Source organism: Terrapene carolina, unplaced genomic scaffold, assembly GCF_002925995.2.
Source record: "Terrapene carolina triunguis isolate 2854851 unplaced genomic scaffold, T_m_triunguis-2.0 Scaffold236, whole genome shotgun sequence".
Classification (NCBI taxonomy): domain Eukaryota; kingdom Metazoa; phylum Chordata; order Testudines; family Emydidae; genus Terrapene; species Terrapene triunguis.
In genome coordinates this window covers 9,917,499-9,941,681 of record NW_020664587.1, presented here as the reverse complement: position 1 = coordinate 9,941,681, position 24,183 = coordinate 9,917,499, and the positions used below count along the sequence as shown (strand labels likewise).

Below are 24,183 nucleotides of genomic sequence, written 5' to 3'. Positions count from 1 at the left end.
CCCCAACTCTTCCCCTGAAGCCCCCAGCCCCCTCTAGCCCCCCAACCCTTCCCCTGAAGCCCCCAGCCCCCTCAACCCCCAACCCTTGCCCTGAAGCCCCCAGCTCCCTCTAACCCCCCAACCCTTCCCCTAAAGCCCCCAGCCCCCTCAACCCCCAACCCTTCCCCTAAAGCCCCCAGCCCCCTCTAGCCCCCCAACCCTTCCCCTCTAGCCCCCAGCCCCTCCGCACCGCACCCCGGGACCCTGCCCCAGAGCCCCCCAGCACCACCGCCCGGGCAGGTGATCGCTGCAGCCGGGCTCGGACGCGGGTCTCCCCAGTGGGACGGGTTGAAAATTACCCCTGAAAACCCCCGCCCCGGGCCCCTCCTGCCCCCGGGCCGGGCGCTGCCCCTTTAACGCCGCCCCCAGCCCGGCCGACGCGGCGGGCGGCCCCGCGCTGATGGCGGCGCAGGGAGCCGGGCGGAGGCGCTGAGCGGCGCGGCCCAGCTGAGGAGCAGGGATGGCCGGGGGGCCGCAGCCGGGAGCCCCCTCGCCGCGGCTGCCCAGGCTGGGGCTGGCCCTGGCCCTGCTGGCCGCCCTGGCCGCGGTGAAATACTATCGGGCCGCCGAGGCGGCCCGGCGGCAGGTACCGGAGCGGGGGCGGCGAAGTGGGGGGCGCGGGGGTTAGTGCTGGGGGGGCCTGGGGTGCGAAGGGGAGGGGCTGTCGGGGTCGGGTTGAGGGGGATGGGGGCTGGGGTTGTAGGGGCCGGTTAGGGGTGGACCGGACGCTTCGGGGGAAGGGCTGGGGGGCTGGGGGCTTTAGGGGTGCGAAGGGGAGGGGCTGTAGGGGTCGGGTTCAGGGGCTGGGGGCTTTAGGGGAAGGGCTGGGGGGCTAGAGGGGGATGGAGGCTTTAGGGGAAGGGTTGGGGGGCTAGAGGCTTTAAGGAAAGGGCTGGGGGGCTAGAGGGGGCTGGCGGCTTTAGGGGTGCGAAGGGGAGGGGCTGTAGGGGTCGGGTTGGGGGTGTCTTTGGTGGAAGGGTTGGGGGGCTGGGGTTGTAGGGGCCGGTTAGAGGTGGACCGGATGCTTCGGGGGAAGGGCTGAGGGGCTAGCGGGGGATGGAGGCTTTGGGGGAAGGGTTGGGGGGCTGGAGCGATGCTGAGTGATTGTGCTGGGGGCTTAGGGGAGACTTTGGATTTTGCTGGAGGGCTCTGATTTGCAGGGGTGTGGGGGGCTTTGGGGTATGGGGAAGGCTGGGGGTGGAAAGGAGCTCTGGGGAGGTGCTGCTATGGGGCTCCGACTACAGGCAGGAGACCTGCCAACCTGGGCACTCCTAGGATTTTCTCTTTTCCTTCCTTCTTGTCCTTTGCTGACTTGTTTCCGCGTTGTGCATCTAAACATGTATTTTTATTTTTATTTATCAAAGTACTGTGGTCAGATCCTAGCCCCTTTTCCTGAGGAGACCTGCACTATCTTGTTGTTTAGTGTGAAATTCCACTTCTCTCTGAACTGTAAAGTGACCCCCTCTTTCCCCAGCCAGGACATTTCCCAATCCAGATCTTCTCAGTGCCCCAAATCCCAACCTAGCTTATCCGTGGGGGGGACCTTATGAAATAAAACCAGCACAGGTTCACACGGGGGCACCTACTTCAGCAGCGAACTGGGATTTGTGTTGAGGAGAGAAATAGAAGCACTTGGTAGTGGGTTGTCAATAATACTGGACAAACATCCTATATCTTGTTATTTATATGTATTCTTGTAGTGCTTGGGAGCCCCAGTGTTGCACCAGGACCCCATGTTGCTAGGTGCTGTACAAACACACAACAAAAAGATAGTGCGTGTCCCCAAAAGCTTACCATCTAAGGCCATGTGTGCAGTGAGGGTGCTACAGTAGCATTGCTGTGGTACCGTAGCTTGGGTGCTGTAAGCCCATGGTGTAGGCACAAACTACAGGGAGAGAAGGGGGTTTTCCATCGCCGTAGTGACTTCACTTCCCCGAGCGATGGTAGTTTGGCCGATGGAAATAGGCTTCTGTCGACTTAGTTGCATCTGCACCAGACATTAGGTTGACAAAGCTACGGTGCTCAGGGGCATGGATTTTTCATGGCGACCTAAGTTTTAAGTGCAGACCAGGCCTAAGTCTTAAGACGTGAAATAAGTGCAGAAGTACAAGGAAACAGTGAGACCATATTGGTCAGCACGACAGGCTGTGGTTTTCATCACACCAGTAGCCTAATCGTGGTCAAGTTTTTGTAGGTTTCATGGCAGAGGAGAGTTTCGAGGAGAGATTTGAAGTTTAATGAGTTAGTTTTGCCATTGTTTACTGGGAACTGCTGCCGAGCATGAGGGTCAGGATTGGAGAAAGCACAAAGGTGCTTGTTTGGAAGTTTAACAAGGTGAAGATGTAATGTCCAGTGACGGTTCTGGTGGCAGGGTGGACTGAGTGTAGGCTGGCAGGCAGGAACTTATTCGTTATAATCCCATCTTGGACATTGCCCCTTTAGTTCTCTGTACCTTAGTTTCCCCATCTGTAAAATGGGGATAATTTACTGTGCTTACCTCATTGGGGTGCGTGGTCAAGGATTGATTTAGAATTTAGATAAAGTTTGTAAAGCGTGATGTAAGTGGCATTGTAGCCGAAGATGACAGGTTCTTAGCATCTTAGACCCTGATCTCACAAACTGACCCAGGCAGGCAACCTCAAGTACCCAGCTAGCTTGTAACATGATGGGGCCTCATGGTAGTAAACTCTTTGGGGGAAGGAATATGTCTGGCTCTGTAAAATGCAGAATAAATTATGGACTAAGGCACTGATCCATTGAAGTGGTGGGACTGCTTACATGAGTACAGCTAACCATGTATGTTGGTTGAAACAGGCCCGAAGCTCATAAATTAGCAACAGGATGTATATGTGTAGATGTACGTATAAACCTGTGTGTATTTCTAGTTTAAAACCTCAGAGTTGAAATCAGTTGCTATTGTGCTTGTCAGACCCTGAGTTCAGGATTCTCCTCCCGCTGCAGGAGTTGGGAACCCTGCAGACTGTATAAGGACACAGTTCCCTTCTTAATTATGGGCATTCATGCTGAAAACCATTGCAAGAGAAGCAAAGGCACACGTTTACTTTATGCCTGACCTTGGTTCCTGTTAGCTCAAAAGATTTTAACCCAACTTTAAAGTGACCTATAAAGGAAAAATGAGCTTTTGGGCCCTCTTGCTGTTTTGTTCTGTATAAAGAAGATCTGAATTTCTTTTAAACTTTTTTTTTTTTAACACTAGAAATTCAGGTCTTGTCTGCCCTGAGGCTGTATGGTTATTGTTGAACTTGTGAAATGACATTGCAAGAGTGCAAGTTGTGCAACAGAGAAAGAAATAGTGTTTTTTATCAGACTGATTACACCATTTTTGTTTTAATAACTATGTAACTCAAATGACTAACATGAACCCTGGAGCAAGGACATCTTTGCTAAAGATTCTACTCCCCCTGAATTCTCATTTAAGGTGGGAAAGCCTCAAACGTACATCTAGGAAGACTTCTAGCAAAGACCAAACTGCAAATTCCTGATATTTCAATGATAAAACACCCAACAGTAAACTTTTAAAAATCCTTTTTGGCCTCTATTATGTATCACAAAGAAGCAAAAAGGGTACAAGCCCATTTTATAAAAACATTCTTTGAAAGTGACTGTAAATGGCAAATATGTCTGTCCTTTATTGCTGCTGTAGGAGATACATAGAGGGTCTGAGAGGATTTCAGTTGATAAACCTCTTTTCTGACTGTTTTACACAAGAAATATCCGGTCTCGTCTATTCTGCTCTTGCAAAGGATTCAGTGGATGACAGGCAAACAGGTTGGATTGGGAACTGTAGGAGAAAACATTGAAATCTGAACAGCTGAGAGTGTTTTTCTATTCAGACTTTTTAAAACTTTTTGTCCATTTCCTTTGTTAGCACCTGTCTAATTCAAAGGTCTAACAAAACACTTGGGGGAATAAATCTTTGAAGACTCCCCTCCCTTCCACTATTACATTTGAGGGCTGAGAAAGCTCCTACTCTTTGCCCCGGCAGCAAAAACAGGGAAGGCAAAACTTTTATTATTCCTGATATTTCCAAGGTTAAACAAAATAAATCTTAGGTGCCTTTTTTGGCTTGCTTTAACATGTGTGCTATGAAAAAGCAAAAAGGCACGAATCCAATTTCTCTTTCTCTTTGTCCTTCTTCACCATCTCTCAGAATTCAGGACTGATTTGTGCTGTACAGGAAGCCTCACTTCCATGTTCTGGATCATTATCTTCTATAGGGCAGAAGCCCCGGGGTTTCCCTTTCAGTAGGACCATTTTGAGGAGCTGGTGATGAACAGCACTGAGCTGGCGCGTCCGTGCTGGGTATATATAAATCAAGAGTTCTGATGGAACGAGGCTGTGTGTGGAACTGATGTACTGTTGGAGTATTGCCTGGAAAAGTGCCTATCAATCTCATTTACTAGCTGTACTAGATGAGCAGCTAGTTTAAGTCACCTCGCAGAGGGGAGTGTGTGATGGGTTGGGTCACGGAGACCCCCTTGGGACTGCCACCTGATGGGCTGAGATTACCTCTGAGCCCGTTTTCCCTGTCAGCTTGGGACTTCAGTACCCTGTCTTGTTGAGCCAGACACGCAAGCCTGCTATAACACAGACCCAGGTCTGAACCACGTCCCCCAAAAGCTGCAAACTTAACTGAAAACAGCTTAGAAAATGCCCCTGTCTCTAGCACCCAGATACCCAGCTCCCAATGGGATCCAAACCCCAAATAAATCCTTTTTACTCTGTATAAAGCTTATACAGGGTAAACTCCTAAATTGTCCACCCTCTATAACACTGATAGAGAGAGATGCACAGCTGTTTGCTCCCCCAGGTATTAATTTCTTACTCTGGGTTAATTAATAAGCAAAAGTGATTTTATTAAATATAAAAAGTAGGATTTAAGTGGTTCCAAGTAATAACAGACAGAACAAACAACTTCAGGTTTAGCAGGCCAATGCTCAAACCACTGAGCTATCCCTCCTTACCAAGCAAAATAAAACAAAAACACACAAGTCTAAGCCTAATACAGTAAGAAACTGATTACAGATGAAACCTCACCCTCAGAGATGTTCCAATAAGCTTCTTTCGCAGACTAGACTCCTTTCTCGTCTGGGCCCAATCCTTTCCCCTGGTACAGTCCTTGTTCCAGCTCAGGTGGGTAGCTAGGGGATTTCTCATGACTGCAGCCCCCTTTTTTCTGTTCCACCCCCTTATATACCTTTGGCACAAGGTGGTAATCTTTTGTCTCTTTGGGTCCCCGCCCCTCCTAAATGGAAAAGCACCAGGTTTAAGATGGATTCCAGTACCAAGTGACACGGTCACATGTCCTGTGAGACCCCAAGCCTTCATTCTTCCCGGCCTGACTCGCAGAAAGACTTGCAAGTAAACAGAGCCATCTACAGTCAATTGTTCTAGTTGATGGGAGCCATCAAGATTCTAAACCACCATTAATGGCCCACACTTTGCATAACTACAATAGGACCTCAGAGTTATATTTTATATTCCTAGTTTCAGATACAAGAATGATACATTCATACAAATAGGATGAACACACTCAGTAGATTATAAGCTTTGTAATGATACTTTACAAGAGACCTTTGGCGTGAAGCATATTCCAGTTACATTATATTCACACTCAGTAGCATATTTTCATAAAATCATATGGAGTGCAATGTGCCAGAGTGATTGTTGGAGCTGAGGTTTGACGGGTTCGAGTCCTGATGGCACACGTACCGGACAGAGTTGGCCAGGAGTGAGGATGCGCGTTTACAGTTCTAGGAATTAGTACTTAATTTTCTAGGAAAAAACCCTGCTGCCCAGAAATGTCCCACTGCTTGTCCCATGTGAAAGATGTCTGAGATACTGATCGGACATGCAAATTGGCTCTTATCTCTCGCTCAAGAGTAATTCATTCTGGAATCTTGCAGCACCAGTGAGCATAACATCAAACATCTATATTGAGTTCTCTACATCACAGCTGCTGTCCTTGATGCTGTCTGGGACAGCATTTCATCCATATGCATGGGATGTAACTGGTGCCTTTCCTGTTTGAGGGGGCACTGGAGGCCACAGATAGAGGTTGCCCAGGTCTGTGCTGTCTGCTCACTGTAATGTTGGAAGCCAGAGTCTAATCTTACACTGAAAGGCTTGTCAGCTGTCGCTCTCTGAGTGGAATCTCTCGGGGTTCAGATCATGGAATTCTTGACCTGCTAAACTGGGAAAAAATAAAAAAAGGACCAGAGACTGGAGAGGGGCCATCAGACAGATGATTGCAGACAACTGGGGAAAAGACAAAGAAATGACCCTCTGTGACCATCTCTGGAGCTCTGCATGTGCTCAGGATGGTGTGATCTGTGGAGGGAAGTCCCTGTATGATGCTGTTTACTTTTCTAAACTGTTCTGCCTCCTGTTCCTTTGTTAGGTGCTCCCTGCCAGACTGGCTCTTGAGGGGGATGCAGAAGAAAATTGTAAAGCAGTGGAATGGGCATTATAAAGCCTATGCCTTTGGATTAGGGGAGTGACCTCAGCACCTGGGCAATTCCCATTCCAGTAAGGCTAGAATAACGATATCCTTGGTAAACATGTGCGTGGAGAGCAATAGGTAGGTGCAGGGCATTTTACACACACACAGTAGAGGAATGGTCCCTGTCCAAAGGAGCTTGGGGTGTCTTAGGGGATTGATCCGGTGCTGGAAATAATTAGGTTTCAGAGTAGCAGCCGTGTTAGTCTGTATCCGCAAAAAGAACGGGAGTACTTGTGGCACCTTAGAGACTAACACATTTATTTGAGCTTAAGCCCACAAAAGCTTATGCTCAAATAAATTTGTTAGTCTCTAAGGTGCCACAAGTCCTCCTGTTCTTTTTTTGGAAATAATTAGCTCTCTCATTTCCCTTCCTTCCATAGCATAGGTGTTGCCCGCCCTCTTTTCCAGGTATTGGGTTCTCACCTTGCGTCAAACGGACCTTCCTCCCGCCCCTCCGCAGTTCATGTTCCAAGAGCTTCTCTGCTTGCCTTTGTTTTTTCTTTGCCTTCTTGGCCCAGGAACTGCCCTATAAGGCTCCAAGTGCTTCTCTTACTCTAACTGACAGGAGCTGAGCCTTCCAGGCTGCATTAAATGGTGTTTCAGGCTGGCCTGCAACAGATGGTACCTAGACTGGTTCAGGAGCTTTGGGGATGTTAATGGTGCTGCAGGCATCGGAGAACACACACAGCTAAGCAGCAAAATGAGGAATAGTCTCTTGCTCCTATAGGCTTTGCACGGGGTGGACGGGGGGACGGGAAATTGTCTTCCCTGAGGAATATGCCTTGTCTGACTGCCCACCCCTCCTTTCCTTCACTCTGTCTCATTTCCTTCTCCCGCAGTAGAGCAGCTCTCTCCTTCCATCTGTGTATTGTCTCTTCCCTCGGCTGTGCGTGCTGCAGAGTGGAACTGTCTGGGTCTGTTCCAAGCGACAACTGCGTTTCTGTAGCACCTGTAGTGAATGAAGCCATGCGGGCTGCCCCCTGTGAGATCTGAAAGGCTTAGTGTCTGATGGGGGGAAACTGAGGCCCAGAGTGGCTGTGATTGCCCACTCCCCAAGGTTAAATAGTATTGATGGCAGAGTAGGAGTAGACCGCGTGAGTCCTGACTCCTGGATCAGTGGTAGAATCACGAGGCAACACTCCCCACCAGGAGCAGTGAGCTGGAAGTTCTTGTCTAATCCCAAATTGTTTGTGATCTAGGATGTGAATGTGGTTCTCGCTAGAGCTGGTCTCTGTGGCAAGCAATGTCGGTGGATATTGCTCAGAATGTAAATAATGTTGATTTGGCCGTGTTCACTTCCTTTAAACATGGGAGGGCCCAGTTAGCGCTCTTCCTCCTTGTGAAAAGTGAATCTTTAGAGCAAATCCTCAAGTAATCATTGGCGAAGTTTGAATAGTCTATATTTGACTGTCTTCATTCACACCACGTTGGCTAGTTACCTAAGTCCCCTTGTCAGGACGCTATAAAATTGCCCTGTAGTGAATGCTCACTAGCAGCACAGAGCCTTCTGCTAATATCAGCAGTTGGCAACATTCTTGCAGGCCCAGAATTACTGGCTGCTGAAGTTGACCAATTTCTTGGACAAAGACTCACTGAGAGAGAAGACCAAACAGAACAAGCGATTTGTTGTCAATTATTTGTTGTTCATCCAGATTTAGTTTTAATACATGAATGGAAACTGTTCCTGGACCCGTCGCTATTGTTGATAGTGTAGGGTCCTGCCAACATGCGTTACTCTTTTTATTTGATGGCTTTGTTTGCAGTTGTAAAGGATGCGTAATAACTCAAGAGCTGATGGGGCCTAGTTGAACTAGTAAAACAGCTCCAATTAAGACCTACCTGCCTTTCTTCTTCCCAAACCAGGAGATGGCCTTGAAGTCTCTGGGGAACGAGGGGCTTTTTCTCTTCTCCTCTCTGGACACTAACAATGATCTGTACATTAGCCCTGAGGAGTTCAAGCCAATAGCAGAGAAATTAACAGGTAGGTATTCACCTTGCAAGGTCAGTTGTGCAACAAAGGAAAGGAAAGCTGAAGATCTCAGCACTGCATGTGCACAATAGCTAATTATCTTTTTTTTGTGCTGGTCTAGGGCTGATTTACACAGCGAGAGGCTGCAAAGCTTTAAGTGTTTTTGGAAAGGCTTAAGCACCAGACACCACTTTCACAAAGTGCACTTTTTATAAGACTGAAGCTCCCATTGTAGGACTAGTAAAGTACATAAGTTACTTTGTACGGGGCTTAAAGGGGATTTGGAATGGATGAATACAACGGATATAGCTCACCACTGGCTAGACCAGAGCTATTCCATTCATATTTTCCTCTGGCTTCAGAAGTCTCTGTCATACAGTATCAACACGTAGCAAATGTTTCTCAGCTATGCCAAAAGGCATGAAACCCTGTGATGTCAACGTAGCATGCAGGGGGGATTGAACTGCAACCGAAATACCAGGAATACTTTCTCATAATGTAATAAGCAGCTAGAGTGTGTATCTGCCCCCTGCTGGATGCATCAAGAACCGTTCAACCATGTGTCATAAACTTTATACTGCTATCAATTAAGGGGAGAGTCTCCTTTAACTTAAGTAGCAGGGACTTGTGCCCTTGAAGCAGGTGGGTCTGAGTTTTGTTGCTAAGAGCTGTAACATAGTGTAGCATAGTGACAGCTGTGAGGTTCCAAGTACCTGCTCATTAGACTATTATAAATATATAATCATTTCCCTTGGTGTTAAATTATTGTTCTGTTTAGGTGTGACTCCTGTCTTCGAATTTGAAGAGGAAGAGACACCGGATCCCAGTGGGGAGACGCTATCAATTGTTGCTAAATTCCAGCCTCTGCTCATGGAAACAATGACAAAGAGCAAAGATGGTTTCCTAGGAGTAAGTATCATACACCATGTATATGAATAGAAAACCCAAATTCCCAGCATAGTGCTTGTTTTGTCGGTTGTTCCTTCTGTGAGCAGAGATCAGACTGAGCCAGTGTGCATTGGTGCATTATTTTGGCATTTTTGTGGTGGCATCATCAGTTTATGCAGCACTTACATGTATTTTTAAAAAAAAAGTTTATGCTTCCAGCTCTTAGGAACATGAAGAAAATCTTCTGTATGTGACCTGGTGCAGTGTTGTCTACTGGAATTTGTGAAACAATAGCTTTGAGAAGCATAAACTACCCCCATTTCTCAATGGGGTGTAAACTCTGGAGTGTAACAGTGCTCACCTTATATGTAACCATTTCCATGGCATTTGTTGCCATGGTATCTGACTACTTGCATTATCAATTTATTTCACTGCTGGTCATTTTTAGCAGAAACTTCTAGCTATTGGGGGATTTTAGGTGGTGCTTGGGATTGTGGGTGGAGTTTAAAGGGAGTACCACTTTCTCTTACCCCAAAATCTGACCTCTGTGCAACGGTTCATATCCATCTGCCTCCTATAGAACAAAACTCTTCAAATGTTATTACATCTCATTGGCTGGTTCTGACATGTTTCTCTTTGTAGATTTCTCATATTGCTCTGTCTGGCCTACGGAATTGGACAACCCCAGCAGCCCCTATGAGCATGATGTTTGCCAGGCAGTTCAAAGCCTTTCTTCCCCCAAAGAATAAGCGAGAACTCGGCGATCCCTGGTGGATAATCCCAAGCGAATTAAACATCTTCACTGGCTACCTTTCCAACAACCGGTTTTACCCTCCGGCTCCCAAGGGCAAAGAAGTAAGAGCACCACTTAATATGAACCATGATCTCTCTCGGGTGGGAGGATATTGCTTCTAACAGATGCTTCCATAGTGTTAATTTTGCAATTTTCACATCTTAATGAGCAGCATGTAGCCGATATCACCTTGGGCTATCCTCTCCTCATATCTCACAAACTAAGCAAGGTCATGTCGGTGCTTGGATGGGAAACCTCCAAAGAAAATGTGCATGCTACAGGGAGTGGTGGTGGTGAATCAGCAAAGCCTTGTTGAGGCGGTTCAGCAGCTCTTGGAGGGAACCCTAGGGTAGACAGTTCTCTAGCTTCAGCAGCTGTTTCCAGCGCCATATCAGTTGCATTTGTTTCTATACTAGGGTTCCCTATAGCCGATATTAGTGGAGTTGAGTCTCAGGCCAGGTCTACACTAGAAACTTTTGCTAGTATGGTTGTTGTTAGGGGCGCAGGGTTTTTATGACATTTCTTTACAAGTAAAAGGCCTAGTGGAGACACAAATTATACAAGCAAGAGTGCTTTTGTCAGTGTAGCTTATTTTGACTGGGGACACAGTATATATCTACACAGGGGAGGTTTAGCCAGCACCACAGAGGAGAAGGAAGCAGCAGCAAATGACAGAGAGGAATGGAGGAGGCTAGTTTCCACATGCGTTCCAATGTTGGCCTGGGTAGGATGTAATATATAGTGTAGACTGGGCCTTACCAACTCTCTGTACAAAAATTCCCTAGTGTCGATGAGGCTGTAGTTTGTCACTTCTCTGTAAATGGATGTCCCAGTGCAGTGTTAAGGGAGCCATCTTTCAGATGAGAGGTCAAACCAAGAATTTTGTTTGTGGTCTCAGAAGATCCGAGGCATTTATAACAATAGTATGGGGTATCCACAACAGCCAGACCAACTACACCTCTACCCCAATATAACGTTGTCCTTGGGAGCCAAAAAAACTTACCGCGTTATAGGTGAAACCGCGTTATATCGAACTTGCTTTGATCCACCAGAGTGCGCAGCCCTGCCCCCCCAGAGCGCTGCTTTACCGTGTTATATTCGAATTCGTGTTATATCGGGGTAGAGGTGTACTAATCAATTTAAATAACAAAAATCCTCATTTAGTCTGACTTGGGTAAGATTTTCCACTCCCCGTCTAAAATAATTGTGTATAATGTGCTTTGTCAAACAGTGACCTCATGTTCCACCCCACAGTGGTCAGTGAAGTGATTCTTGTATATGGTCTATAAAATCAGTCTGTAAATGCTCTGCCCTCATGGGTGTTTGGTTAGGCTTTAATATTTCCATATTTAGTACACTCCAGTGGGTGGTATATGTGATCCCTTCAAATTGCAAACTACGTCAAAGTCTTGAACAAATATTGTTCAGTATAATGCCCAACAGGTAATCCGATCTGTTTGCAGTATTCAGCTGCCGTGCTCTGGAAATATTGGGTATATGGAAGACAATGGTTAGTACACTTCCAGACAGAGGATACATTTGCAAGGTGGTGGAAAACTATAAATTATAGAAGGGAGTCCAAAAAATGGAAGATGGGAGTTGTTAGCCAGATCCAAGTCACGTTAATTGTATTATCTTCCTGGCCTTGTAGGGGAGTAGATTTAGAAGTGTAGCTGAACTGAGGTCTGCATTAAAGGCCGTTGCTCTTATTATTTTTGCTACCTCTCCAATTCTTTCCATAGATCGTGATCCACAAACTCTTGAGCATGTTCCACCCTCGTCCATTTGTAAAAACTCGCTTTGCCCCTCAAGGAGCTGTGGCCTGCATCCAGGCAATCAGTGAGTTCTACTATATGGTAGCATTCAGGTAAGAGCTTCCCAAATGGGACTGGGAGGTGCAGGGTGTTAAAGATGGGGATTGGTGCTGTTTTAATTAGATCTGCATCTTTTTAAAGACCTAATCTCTCTCCCCCCCTCCCCCATTCAAAATAGAATCAAAGCAACTACTATAATGTGGAGGTTGGGACTTTCACAATTAGTCTGTTAATTATGTTCAATCTGTTTTGGGGGTGGAAGAAACCTACGAAAGGGGCTGTCAAGCAAAGGGGTCATGACATTGGCCCAGGCAGCCAGGAGCCCCTGGGGTTTGATAAGACAGCATGAGATCTGGGGAATGGGAGGGGGCAAATATGGACATGTCCAGCTGGCAGCAGCCCCATGATTTCCCCATCCTCCAGGGAACATAACCCAGGAACAGCATGTGAGCATGTTACTTAACTGTGATTATGCTCCCTAACAACATATGTAACTGACTGAGAGCTGCTAAGCAGCTTGCAGAGGAGAAGGGTGTGTCCTCCAGGAAGCAGCTTGGAATGTGTTACTTCCCTTACAGCTCCATCCATGGAGCCAACGCTCCTGTTTTTGTCTGAACTGACTGGGTGAGAGACACTATTGCCCTGTAAGTAAGTCCCCAGTTCCAGGGCTAAGCAAACATCCTCTATTTGGTGATGTACAGAATTGAAAGGGGAGGATCTAACCGTTTTAGTCAACGGATGGAACAGTTCTCTAAAGCCAATGGTCCCTACAAGAGTGACTCCTCACACTGCTCTGGTTCATCTTGCAGACAGTTCTAGTCTAGTCTGTTCTGTTCAGGTTCTTGTATGGCCGTTATCATATGGGGAAATGAAAGCACAAGGAAGTTAAATGCCGTTATCACCACAGTATCTGAGTCAATGGCACCGGAACCAGGAGGGCCAGAGGGCCATACCCTCCCCCTTTTTAACATGGGTGTAGTTTGGGGGGGGGGAGGGGGCTGGGGGCGGTATTGCCCCTCCCCCCCAACTTCTACAAAGGTTCCGGCACCCTTGATCTGAGTGCCTCCAGAAGCACATGAAAAGCATCTGGCATGTATGACCCGTTCTCTCTCCTCCCTGGTTCTTGGTCTTTGTTAGGGCACCAAGGCTGATGATGATCTTCCTGTTTCAGGATCCATGCCGAGTTCCAGCTGAATGAACCTCCAGATTTCCCTTTCTGGTTTTCCCCTGGCCAGTTCACAGGCCACATCATCCTCTCCAAAGATTCCTCCCATGTTCGAGAGTTCAAGCTCTTTGTCCCTAACGAGAGGTATGGACGTCTCTTTTCAGTACACGCTGAGCAAAGTCCTGAGATTAATTGGAAACCAGAACGTGAGTGATGCTCGAGGGGCTGTGCGATTCTGTGTGTTGCAGATCTGGAGGATGTTCCTTGCACATACAGTGACATCTCCTGTCTGATGATATCAAAATGCATTGACTGTTTGAACCAAGATTTGCATCTCTTTGAGCCAGGTATCACTATCCCCATCCTGCATATGGGGAAATCAAAGCACAGGGAAGTTAAATGACTCCCCTAAACTCTCCCAGAAATCTGTGTTCGGGTACGAATTGGAACCCAGGAGTCCTAGGTCATTATCCCATGCGCTGATTACCAGGTAACAGTAGGGTTACCATATTTCCACAATCAAAAAAGAGGACACTGGGGGCGGGGGGGGAGCCCCGCCCCCATCCACTCCCTCCCACTTCCCACCCCCTGACTGCCCCCCTCAGAAACCCCAACCCCCCCTGCTCCTTGTCCCCTGACTGCCCCCTCCTGGGACCCCTGCCACTAACTGCCCCCTAGGACCCCACCCCCTATCTAAGCCTCCCCGCTCCTTGTCCCCTGATTGCCCTCTCCTGGGACACCTGCTCCTAACTGCCCTCCAGAACCCCACCCCCTACCTAAGCCTCCCTGTTCCTTGTCCCCTAACTGCCCCCTCCTGAGACCCCCCCCACCCTAACTGCCTCCCTAGGACCCTACCTGTACCCTGACTGCCCAAAACCTTATCCACACCCCCAGACAGACCCCCCCAACTGCCCCCCTAGGACCCTACGTGTACCCTGACTGCCCAAAACCTTATCCACACCCCCAGACAGACCTCCCCTCCCGAACTCCCGACCCATCCAACCCTGCTCTCTGTCTCTTGACTGCCCCCTCCAGAACCTCCCTGCCCCTTCTCTGACCCCCTGGCCCCCTTACCGTGCCACTCAGAGTGCTGCGGAGTGGCACGCTGGGCAGCAGGGGAGGGTGAGCAGGGGGAGGAGCTCCAGACTGCTGGAGGCCCGATGCGAACGCCCGGCCGGCGATCTGCGAATGCAGGGAGGGAGAGAGAGGAGGGGAGTGATTTCAAGCTGCAGGGGAGAGGAGGGGGAAGCGGAGGAGGGGCTCTGGCTGCCAGAGCCCCGTGCGAGTGGCAGGATCCGGCCGGCTGCCCTGTCAGCCGCGCGCTCTGCATGGGGGTGGGAAATCCGGACATTTACAAATTCCCCCCCGGACGCTATTTTTAACTCAAAAAAGCCGGACGTGTCCGGGAGAATCCGGACGAATGGTAACCCTAGGTAACAGTCTCTCCCCTCCACACAGTACATAAATTACCATGCGGTTAATGTTCTGTAGTCAGATTTCACTCTTGATCTCTTGGGACTGGGACCCAAGAGAGCTCGACTCTGTTCCTGGCTCTGTCACAGACTTGAAGTGACTTTGTGGGTTTTTTTGCCAAGTTCCTTGAACTTCTGTGCCTGTAAAAATAAGGAATTTCTCCAACCTGTGCCTGAGGCTTAATGAGCGTTTGTAAAGTGCTCGGAAAACTTTGGATGAAAGTTACTAAATGCATATTCTCCCCTTCGTTGCTTGTGCTATTGCAAACCCATATTCCCAAGGAATGCCTGGCTAGCTACCCTTGAAAGAGTTCCAGAGATGGCTTAGTTTGCAATTAGAGGTGAGGCTGCCGTTCTGACTATTGCGCATGCAGCAGGGCCATCGAAAGCCCCAGAAGTATCATGCAGTGCCTGGGTTATATTACACACCTCCGGGCGGTTTACATTTTGCAATAAGTCCCTTGTAAATAAAAGTGAAACAAGCTCCACTGTCGTCATCACTGAAACGGAGAGAACCCGTTATCGCGGTGGCAACACGTTTTTAGTAGAGCCACTGAGAACACGTAGCTTATCCAAGGATCTGATTTGTTGAACATGCTGTAATCCTTGGAACATCAGGGGAGGGGGAGAAAAACCCTGGTGATCTCCACGTGTGTCTTGGTGCACTGGAGTCTGGCGTAGTGTGACTCGCTTTGAAATATTCTTCACTTCATATTTCAAAGGCTAATGTATTGTGTGTGTATAGATTTACACGCTCTCATTATTTCTCTCTGGCAAGTGGCTGGAAGCATTTCAGGAGATAAAAGCTTACATTTTTCTCGGACCACGGTGGCTCGAATCGAAATTCTATATAGAGCATTACCCTGGTGACTTGATACTAATGGTTCTGGCAGCATGTTCATTATGGGAGCTCTTTGCTTGCAGAAAAAACTGTTCTACGGGAATGGAATTCCCAAATTCTCAGGGTTTGGGAGGAAGAGGGGATACAAACATTCCCCCCTCCCCACGCCCCAAAGTGTCTAAACACATTAAAGTTCATGCATGACTCTGACTCTCCTTTCATCATATTGGGCAGGCACTTAGGCCCTGATCCTTCAGTGGGCTCCAAGAGTGCTAGACCTATACAGAACCCCACTGACTTCAGCAGAGCTGCGCAGTGTCCCTTGCAGCACCTGGCCTTTAGTCCTGAATCCGGCCTAGGGATGTTGGATGTTTAGGGAGAAATGGCTCAAGTTTAGTTGAGTTATCAAGTGCAAAGCTCTTTCGTCTGCACAATTCTAAGAACGGCTGTTCCTGAACGTGCTGGATTCTCCTGTTAGGTCTCTCAACGTTGACATGGAATGGCTGTATGGGGCGAGCGAAAGCAGCAACATGGAAGTGGATATAGGTTACCTACCTCAGGTGTGTACTAACTGTCTCTCCTTTATGTGTGTGCAGCATCTTAGTTGGGATTCCTCGTGCTCCACCCCGGCAGTGTTACCTCTATCACCGTTGTTTTTCATGTGACTTCTTGTAAGCTTGGATGTGATCCTGGTGTTTCCAGTGTATATGTGGGGCACTGTGCGGAAATGCCACCCAGCGTTCCTAACTCATTATTTTTATCATGACGCTCACAATATTTAGTGTTTTTTCTTGAAGCCCGAGCTCCTGGAGTCATGTGATTACACAGGAATCTTGGCTTAAAAATTAAAGTTCTCTTGTGACCCACATGGCTGCAGAGGAACAACTTGGGAGCCTAAACCATCAAATGTCAAAACCCAGAGAGCAAATAGATTTTGTGGTATTTTGTTTTTTTTTTATTTGGCTTAAAATTATTTTTTTTTAAATCTAAAAACTGGGGATGTGGGGGGCTGATTCATGGTTTTTGGATGCCTGGGGTTGGCAATGCTGTTTTTTCTCTGAGACTAGATCTTTTTTCCCCCCCCATAATAATTAAAAATAGCCATGTTGTGACAGACACCCATAGTCCCAAGAAATATAACCCTGGCCTTGCCCGTAACACCTCAGCAGTGAAGCCTCCTGACAGCTGCCCCCATTGCACTCTCTTGTGGCAAGCTGCGGGCATGGAAAACTGCTTCCCAAGGATCCCGAACATCTGACTGCCTTAGAGCTGCCAGAGTGAAGCACCAAGCGGTTCCTGGAAACGTGACGGATCCTAGGGAATATTTGGATGTCAGGTGCCCCAGTGTGGAAAATCTCCACATAAAAACTTAGCTGCAGCTTAACAAGGTGAACATGTGTCTGATATCAGAGAGGTAGCTGTGTTAGTCTGGTGTATTTTCCATCCAGACCAGCACAAAGCCGTCACTGGAGGGGGAACGGGGAGTTCCGGAAAACCGTCCCACGCATGCACATACAGAACAGACTAAGTGGGGCTACAGTGAATACAAATCAAACGGACAATCTATCCTGTTTTCATTAAAATGACTCAGACACTTGTGTGTACATCTTTGTTCTGGGCATGGGCCTGCACTTTGTGGGTGGGAGCTACAAATGTAACTTCCTACGGACTAAACTCTCTGACTTTGTCGTGTAGATGGAATTAGAATCTTCAGGGCCGTCCATCCCTTCCGTGATTCATGACGAAAATGGCAACGTGATGGATAGCCGAGACCCTGTGGCGGAGCCAATTCAGTTTGTGTTTGAAGAGATAAACTGGCAGCGTGAAATAAGTTGGGAAGAGGCAGCCCAGAAACTGGAAGTTGCCATGTACCCATTTAAGAAGGTAAGAAAATAGCCCGCTCCATTGCTGCTTCAGCATTTTGTTTGGAGGGGGCACTCCACTGAGATGCTCCAATCATCTGGGAGAACTACCAGGGCTATGGGGTGAGGCCCTCTGCTGGTTTGATTTAGAAATAAGAAGTGACTATAGACGTATTAATATTCTACACCTGTAGCACCGGCCATCCAGGTGCATTGCCATTGGACTTGAATGAATCCAGCATCACAACACTTCAGTTGCAATTGGGACCCGGGGTGGGGAATGGTCACAGAGAAGCCTAGGGCCATGCAGGAAACCAGTGGTGGAGGCCGGTAGAGTCCTGATCTCACATGTTCCAGGCTTGCACTCAGTGTTGGCTCCCTCCTCATAACAGTAGCCACTGGTGCTATTTTGAGAGAAGCGAATAATGGTGGTTTTCTTTTTGCACCAGCCGAAAGCCGCAAAACTATCTTAGGGACTGAATTTTCCTTATCAGCAGGAAATACACAAAACACTTATGGCTCAGTGTCTTGCAGTGAAAAGTGAATCTATAACACAGGGTGACCAAAATGACTTCATGCTCCAGTGGCAGCTAGAGCGGATCGCTGCTCCCTGACCCTGATTCCTTGGCTGAGGGAAACGTAAGAGCAGCCATGGGAAAAGATGTCCTTTGGTGCAAATGTTTCCATAAGCTTTCCAAGAAGTTGTTAAAGTTCAGTGTGTGTGAATGATTGGAGCCATCTTTCTGCGGAGCGTCTCCGTGGCTAGTTATTGACATCTTTTCTGACCGTAATATCTTTTCTAACAAATATTCCTGGACATGTTTGGGTGCGTAGAGTGCACAGCTGTGTGCTAACACCTGCTCTGGGTGTGTAAATGCAGACAAATAACAGCCCATGCGCTTCGCTGATGCATCCATAGAGGCAGGCTGGAAATCGGTCCCTAGGTGAAACCATTGAACAGGGTTTATGAGAAAAAAGTACAAGATGGTTAAAAATTCCCTGAAGACTCAGGTATCCTAGGTAACCGTGCCAGTTAACCTTCCCAGTACTTGCCTTTCCATCGTCACTTTCATCTGGGGATCTCATAGCACTTTAAAAACAATTAATTGAACCTCATTCCATCCTCCTGGCACAGGAGGGAAGAGAGATCTCCTTTCATACACGTGAGAGTCATGGAGAGACCTTCAGCAAGTCAGGGGCAGAGCTGGGAACAGAACCCACGAGTCCTGGCTCCCGATCGCTTGTGATTTGGAACAGCTCCATTGCAGATTAAAGGGACAGTATAATCCAGTGGGAGGCAGGGGAGCACAGAGGCTTAATGTTAAGGCCAGAAGGGGAGCTGAGAGTACCACTGCTAGGGTTTAGGGGCGGTGTCTTTACTTGTATGTGTGCCTGATGTGGTGTGGCAGGCACAGCATCTCTAGACCCTGCCTCGCCCCATGGGCTGCTTTGGCATCGGCTTCTCCAACTGGCTCTCTGCTTGCAGGTTTCGTACCTTCCCTTTCCGCAGGCTTTTGACAGAGCGAAAGCTGAGAACAAACTGGTGCATTCCATCCTGCTGTGGGGCGCCTTGGACGACCAGTCCTGCTGAGGTGAGCTGCTGCCGACCTGTAGGGGACCCTGCAAGAGCGGCCAAGCCGCCTTCCCCTGCCAGCTGGAAAGGGAGGGCAAAGAAACGCTTCGTCCAGGCTTCCGCGAGGCCGTTGGGATCAGTGGGGAAACCAGCCGCAGGCGTCTCCTGTTACACTGCATTGGTAGCAAAGCCCCTGGAGTAGATGGGTTTGAACTAGAATCGCTGCCCTGAATTCTGGGAAAGGGCAGATCAGAACCCTGCAGCTGCAACCTATAATGGGCCCAAACCCAGCCCCCAAATTCAGATAACCTTCCCCGAGATGAAAGATTGGAGCTAGGTCTCAATCTGGTGGCTTAAGCCCATCTTTACTTCTAATAGATTTATACTGGGGTAGCCCACAGTGCTACAGCATGTTTCCCTCTTCTCCCGTGACACCTCTCTCCCCCCGCCCCTGCCCCACATCAACCTAATCAGGCAGCTGCAGCCTCTGGAGAATACAGCACGATTCTCCCCCTGCCTGGCACCTTGTATCATCTCGCATCTGTGCATCCAGGTTCTCCTTGTCTGGCACCCACTCTGCACAGGTGTAGATGAGAGCCCAAGCTGCAAGGCCAGGGAGAATCGAGCCCTGTACCTCTCAGAGTGCAATGAGCCATTCTGATCCAAATAGCCTGCTCTGCATGCCTGGGCCTCTAGCTTCCGCAGGCGGCGCGTCTGTGTTAAAGGCTGCAATGGTTAATTTACTCTTGGAGCACCCATTGCATAGGGGCTCACTTGCAGTGCAAACTTAAAACAGTAAATTACATAAAACAGCCTGTGATGGGTGTAACTAAACCCTCCTTTCCTGGCTCAGGGAGAAATAAAACTCTTCGGACCCTGTCGGGGGTGTCCCATTCAAGCTGCCACGGTGGCCCTCAATTGGCAAAGCATTAGCACCCCAAGTTACCACTGCAACAGTGCCCTGGTCTACACTGGGGGGTAGGAGGGTGTTGATCTAATGTGAATCTAATGTACGTGAATAATGTAGCTGAAGTCGACGTACTTAGATCGACTTACCGTGGTGTCTTCACCGCGGTGAGTCAACTGCTGCTGCTCCCCCGTCGACTCTGCCTGCACCTCTCGCGGTGCTGGAGTACAGGAGTTGACGGGAGAACGCTCGGGGGTTGATTTATCATGTCTAGACTAGACGGGATAAATCGATCCCTGCTGGATCGATTGCTGCCCACCAATCCGGCGGGTAGTGAAGACATACCCAGTGTGTGTCAGGCGACTTGGCAAACTAATCTCTCTTTCTCTCGTTCTATGCCAGGTTCGGGGCGAACTCTCCGGGAGACCGTCCTGGAAAGTTCGCCCATCCTTGCTCTGCTGAACGAGAGCTTCATCAGTAGCTGGTCACTGGTGAAGGAATTAGAAGAGCTACAGGTAAGCATCTCTGTAGCATCTGGCTTCCATGCGTGTAGTGCTGGTAAAAGGGACCAGCTTGACAGTCCTGGGGACTGAAGAATTTACAGAACGATGGTCCGATGGCAAAGGTGCTAGAGATCTCTGGGTTCAATTCCCTGCTCCTCCGCAGGCTCCCGCAAGTCACTCGGCCTCTGTGCCTCACTCAGCATCAGTAAAATGGGACTAATACCCCTCCCTATCCCAGAGGGGTATCAAAGATTGAGGGGCTCCCATGTCCTTAGACAGTGTTGCGTGGGCAGTACTGTGACCGCTCCCCCAGGCCGCAGGAGGGTATTGCACTGTTGTGGGCAGCTCTGCAGCTAAATGCCAATAGCGTCACCTAAGGATTTATGCAGTAGCCGAGAATGACGGGATAAATAGCTGACGGGTGACTGGATGGTCTGCGGAGCCTTTCATCGCTCTCAGTCCAGGTTAGGGGAGGCCATTGCATTGGAAGTCTGAGTCTTTGTCTGCTTCCCAGGAGGACAAGTGGTTGTGCAACGTGGACGCTAATTAGCTCCTGTGTTGGCTGCCCTGGATTGGCCTGGCTGGAGCCTGACCTCCTCCTGGGGGTCCCTACAGGTTGACTGGGGTGCTCTGGCAGGGGGCAGCATGGGGGAAGCTTGTGCCGATTCTCAAGCTGTGTCTGTAGAATAAAAGCAATGCACAGATGGAGGGAAACTAAGGAAAGAGTGTGGGAGTCTCCCTTTAAACAATTGCAGTGCCAGTGTTAATCACTAAACAGGGACCTTCATCTGTAGCTGGCCCTGCCCTGTGTAATTACTGTGGCCAAATCTCCGTGCACCCCCCACCACGGAGAGCTGTGACGTGTGCACCAACCTAAGTGCTCTGGCTTCTGCTGGCTTGTAGCAGACCCTTAGTAGATCATGAAGGGTGCCTGTTTCCTAGCTCGTTAATGTCCGTCTCATCTCGTGCTACGAGTCCAGATGTCAGTCAGTCACAGTGATCCAGACTCTGAGTATCCAGATCTCTGGCGAGCGGGCACTGGCAGGGGTGATACTGACTATACAGTGACGGGGTACGTTCTAGTGGGGTGTCCTGACTGAAAGAAGCAGTCGGGCAAATAAAACAGGATCCCTTTTTTATGTTACCATATTGAACAGCTGTTCGGTCTTGCATTTGCTGCCCCCCACCCTATGCTCCCTCTGGTCTTCCCATGTGCATATTGCATTTATTTTTCCTCCAGTCCATTAGCCTTGATACAAACGCTCCTGGGGGTCCTTTTTTTTATTTTTATTTTATTTTTTTACAGACCAAGAAGCAGAATGAATTCTACAGCAGACTGGCGGACCTGCATCTAGAGAAATATAACTTCCCCGTGGAGATGATGATCTGCCTTCCCAACGGAACAGTGGTACATTGGTCACGTTGGGTGGGCTGGGTTTTGGCCTTTCCATCTGTACAGATCCTCTATCCGGCACCCTGCCTGAGATATAGGACGCTGCAGCCCATCTGCCTAGGCCCTGAAACTAATGCCGCTCTCGTTGCATGCTCCCATTGGGTTTCTGTTTCACCATTCGGGGGCTTTGAGACAGTTAAGGCAAGTAACACACCATTTGCAAAGGGATTTAATGAATCACACTCCACTAACACGAGCAATATACAGAGCGATGGAGAAATAACTAAAACGGCATGCAGATCCCGGTCTCTGTTTCCTCAGCCCTCCGAAGACTCCTTGGGTTGTAGTTCCCATCTTTGAGAGCGCACTGGATTCTTCTGCTCCACTTTCTTCTCCCGCCTTGTCTTGTTTTCTGGCCCTGGTCTGTGAGAGAACCTCTCTTTTCACAGCGGATTTCAACAGCTTTGTCCCTTCCTGTCCATCCTTTGGGTTTGTCGTAGTGGATCAGAATCATTAGCAAGTCAATAGACGTTGTGTCCATTGTGTCCCCTTTGGACTTAAACAGCAGCTTTTAACACTTGTATTGATTTGGCTAAATATTGGCAATTGAGATGTCCACACCCACTGTCTGCAGTAGCTCTCCAGGACTAAGTTAACCCTTTGAAGCCAGGTAGCAGACATGTGGTAGTAACCATATAGAGGTGCATATAATAATAATAAGTCTCCCACGCTTCTCATGTCTACTCCCTGAAGTTAACTAGTATCTGGGTTTTTTCCTGGCTCTGCCATAGGATTCCTGTGTGATCTTGTCCAAATTACCTAGGGCTTGATATTTTCAGAAGTACCGAGCAGCCCCAGCACCCAGCATGGTTGATGGGAGCTGCAGGTACTCAGTGCTCTTGAAAAGTAGGCCATCAATCTCTTGGTCCCTCCATTCCCCATCTGTAAAATGGGAGCCATCCTTGCCTTCCCTCCTGTAGGGGTTTGGAGGCTTCATTCATTAACAAAGAACTTGGAGAACCTGGGACTTAAGGTGAAGGGCAAACGACCTAGTAGTTGGCCATAGGCTAATTCACTGGATGATGCAGTGTCCTTGTACCTGTGCTTATTAAACTCTGTCCTGCCAATACACCCTTTCCTTTCCTTTCCTTTCCTTTCCCAGATTCACCATATCAATGCCAACTATTTCCTGGATATTACTTCTATGAAGCCTGAAGAAGTCGAGAGCAGCATCTTTAGCTTCTCAACCAATTTTGAAGATCCTTCCACTGCAACCTACCTCCAGTTCCTGAAGGAAGGACTGCAAAGAGCCAAACGGTTCCTGCAGACCTAAAAAAAAAAAAAAAAGGCAAGTGAACACCCAGCAGAGATGGCCAAAGATTTTAGAGTTCTTCTATTTTGATTAAGGCAATTGTTCCTAATCTATAGACTCGACATGGTACTGATACTAAAATGTAAAAGATTCTAGGACTGGAGTCTTGAGCTGAATAGTAGGGCTGTAGATTCTAGAATACATCTTTTTTTAATACTTTAAAAGGATAAGTTAAGTGAAATTGGAGTTTAGGAAACTTCTACAGGAGCTGAAATACTTTAATTTATAAACTTAATACACTGTTTGTGTATATGTCTCAAAGTCTGATCTGTTACCGGTTCTCATATTTTCTATCTTTGGTTAAAAGATTGTGTATAGTAAAACTCCTGTTATAGCTACATTGACTGAAAATCAGAAATGCTTGTTATCTAGGGCCTAGTTTCAACTCTCATTTCTCTTGCTGAACAGCATCATGCAATAGTCCCAATGAAATTAAGTGCTTATGTTAAGTGCTACTCCACGTGAATAAGCATTACAGAATTGGGTCTCCAGTGTAGAATGGTTTCTACAAGCATTTCGCAAATGACACCAATTCTCTTTGCTTCTGGGTGCAATTCAGGGTGTTGACTCTGATCTATAAACTAAATACGTATTTAGGTCCTGAGTAGTTGAGATGGCCTCTCTTTGGCCGCTGTAGCAACTCAATCAGCCTAGGACACCTTTGCTGACAATGTCTAGATCTGAAGGTAGGATGTCCTATTGGAGAGCCTTCAGCTCTGGAAATAATCCACTCCCAGATGCTTCATGACATGGTGTAAGACCCATTTTATTTATTCAAGCTTTTGCCTTCGAAGGGAGATTATGAAATTTATATGATGCAAGTGGCAGTGGGGAATTGGTCAACAAATGTCTTCAGTGTCTTGAGAGTTCTTATTCTACGAGATGTCCTGGACGTGACTCCAAAGTGCCAGGGTCATCCAGAAGTTCTCCCATTTCCTGTATGGTTGCAACATGCTACTGTCCATATTTATTTTTTTGCACGTTTCATGTTTCCAATTTGAATTATATAAAGTCCTTCTTCAGAAGCAAAATGTAACAGTTTTTTTTTTTTAAATGGAAGGTTCATATT

At 48.0% G+C, this 24,183-nt stretch overlaps 1 protein-coding gene across 1 annotated transcript; it reads left to right on the top strand.

The window, feature by feature from the left end:
- The first annotated feature begins 436 nt into the window (after positions 1–436).
- On the top strand, positions 437–23,089 carry SELENON (selenoprotein N). Its single transcript, XM_026657170.1, has 12 exons — positions 437–625; positions 8,426–8,543; positions 9,310–9,440; positions 10,062–10,274; positions 11,955–12,079; positions 13,198–13,335; positions 15,983–16,064; positions 17,200–17,388; positions 18,853–18,958; positions 20,249–20,361; positions 21,656–21,757; positions 22,905–23,089. Exons 1-12 carry the CDS (start codon positions 500–502, stop codon positions 23,073–23,075), a joined length of 1,614 nt encoding a protein of 537 aa, XP_026512955.1. The 5' UTR covers positions 437–499; the 3' UTR covers positions 23,076–23,089.
- The last annotated feature ends 1,094 nt before the right edge of the window (positions 23,090–24,183 follow it).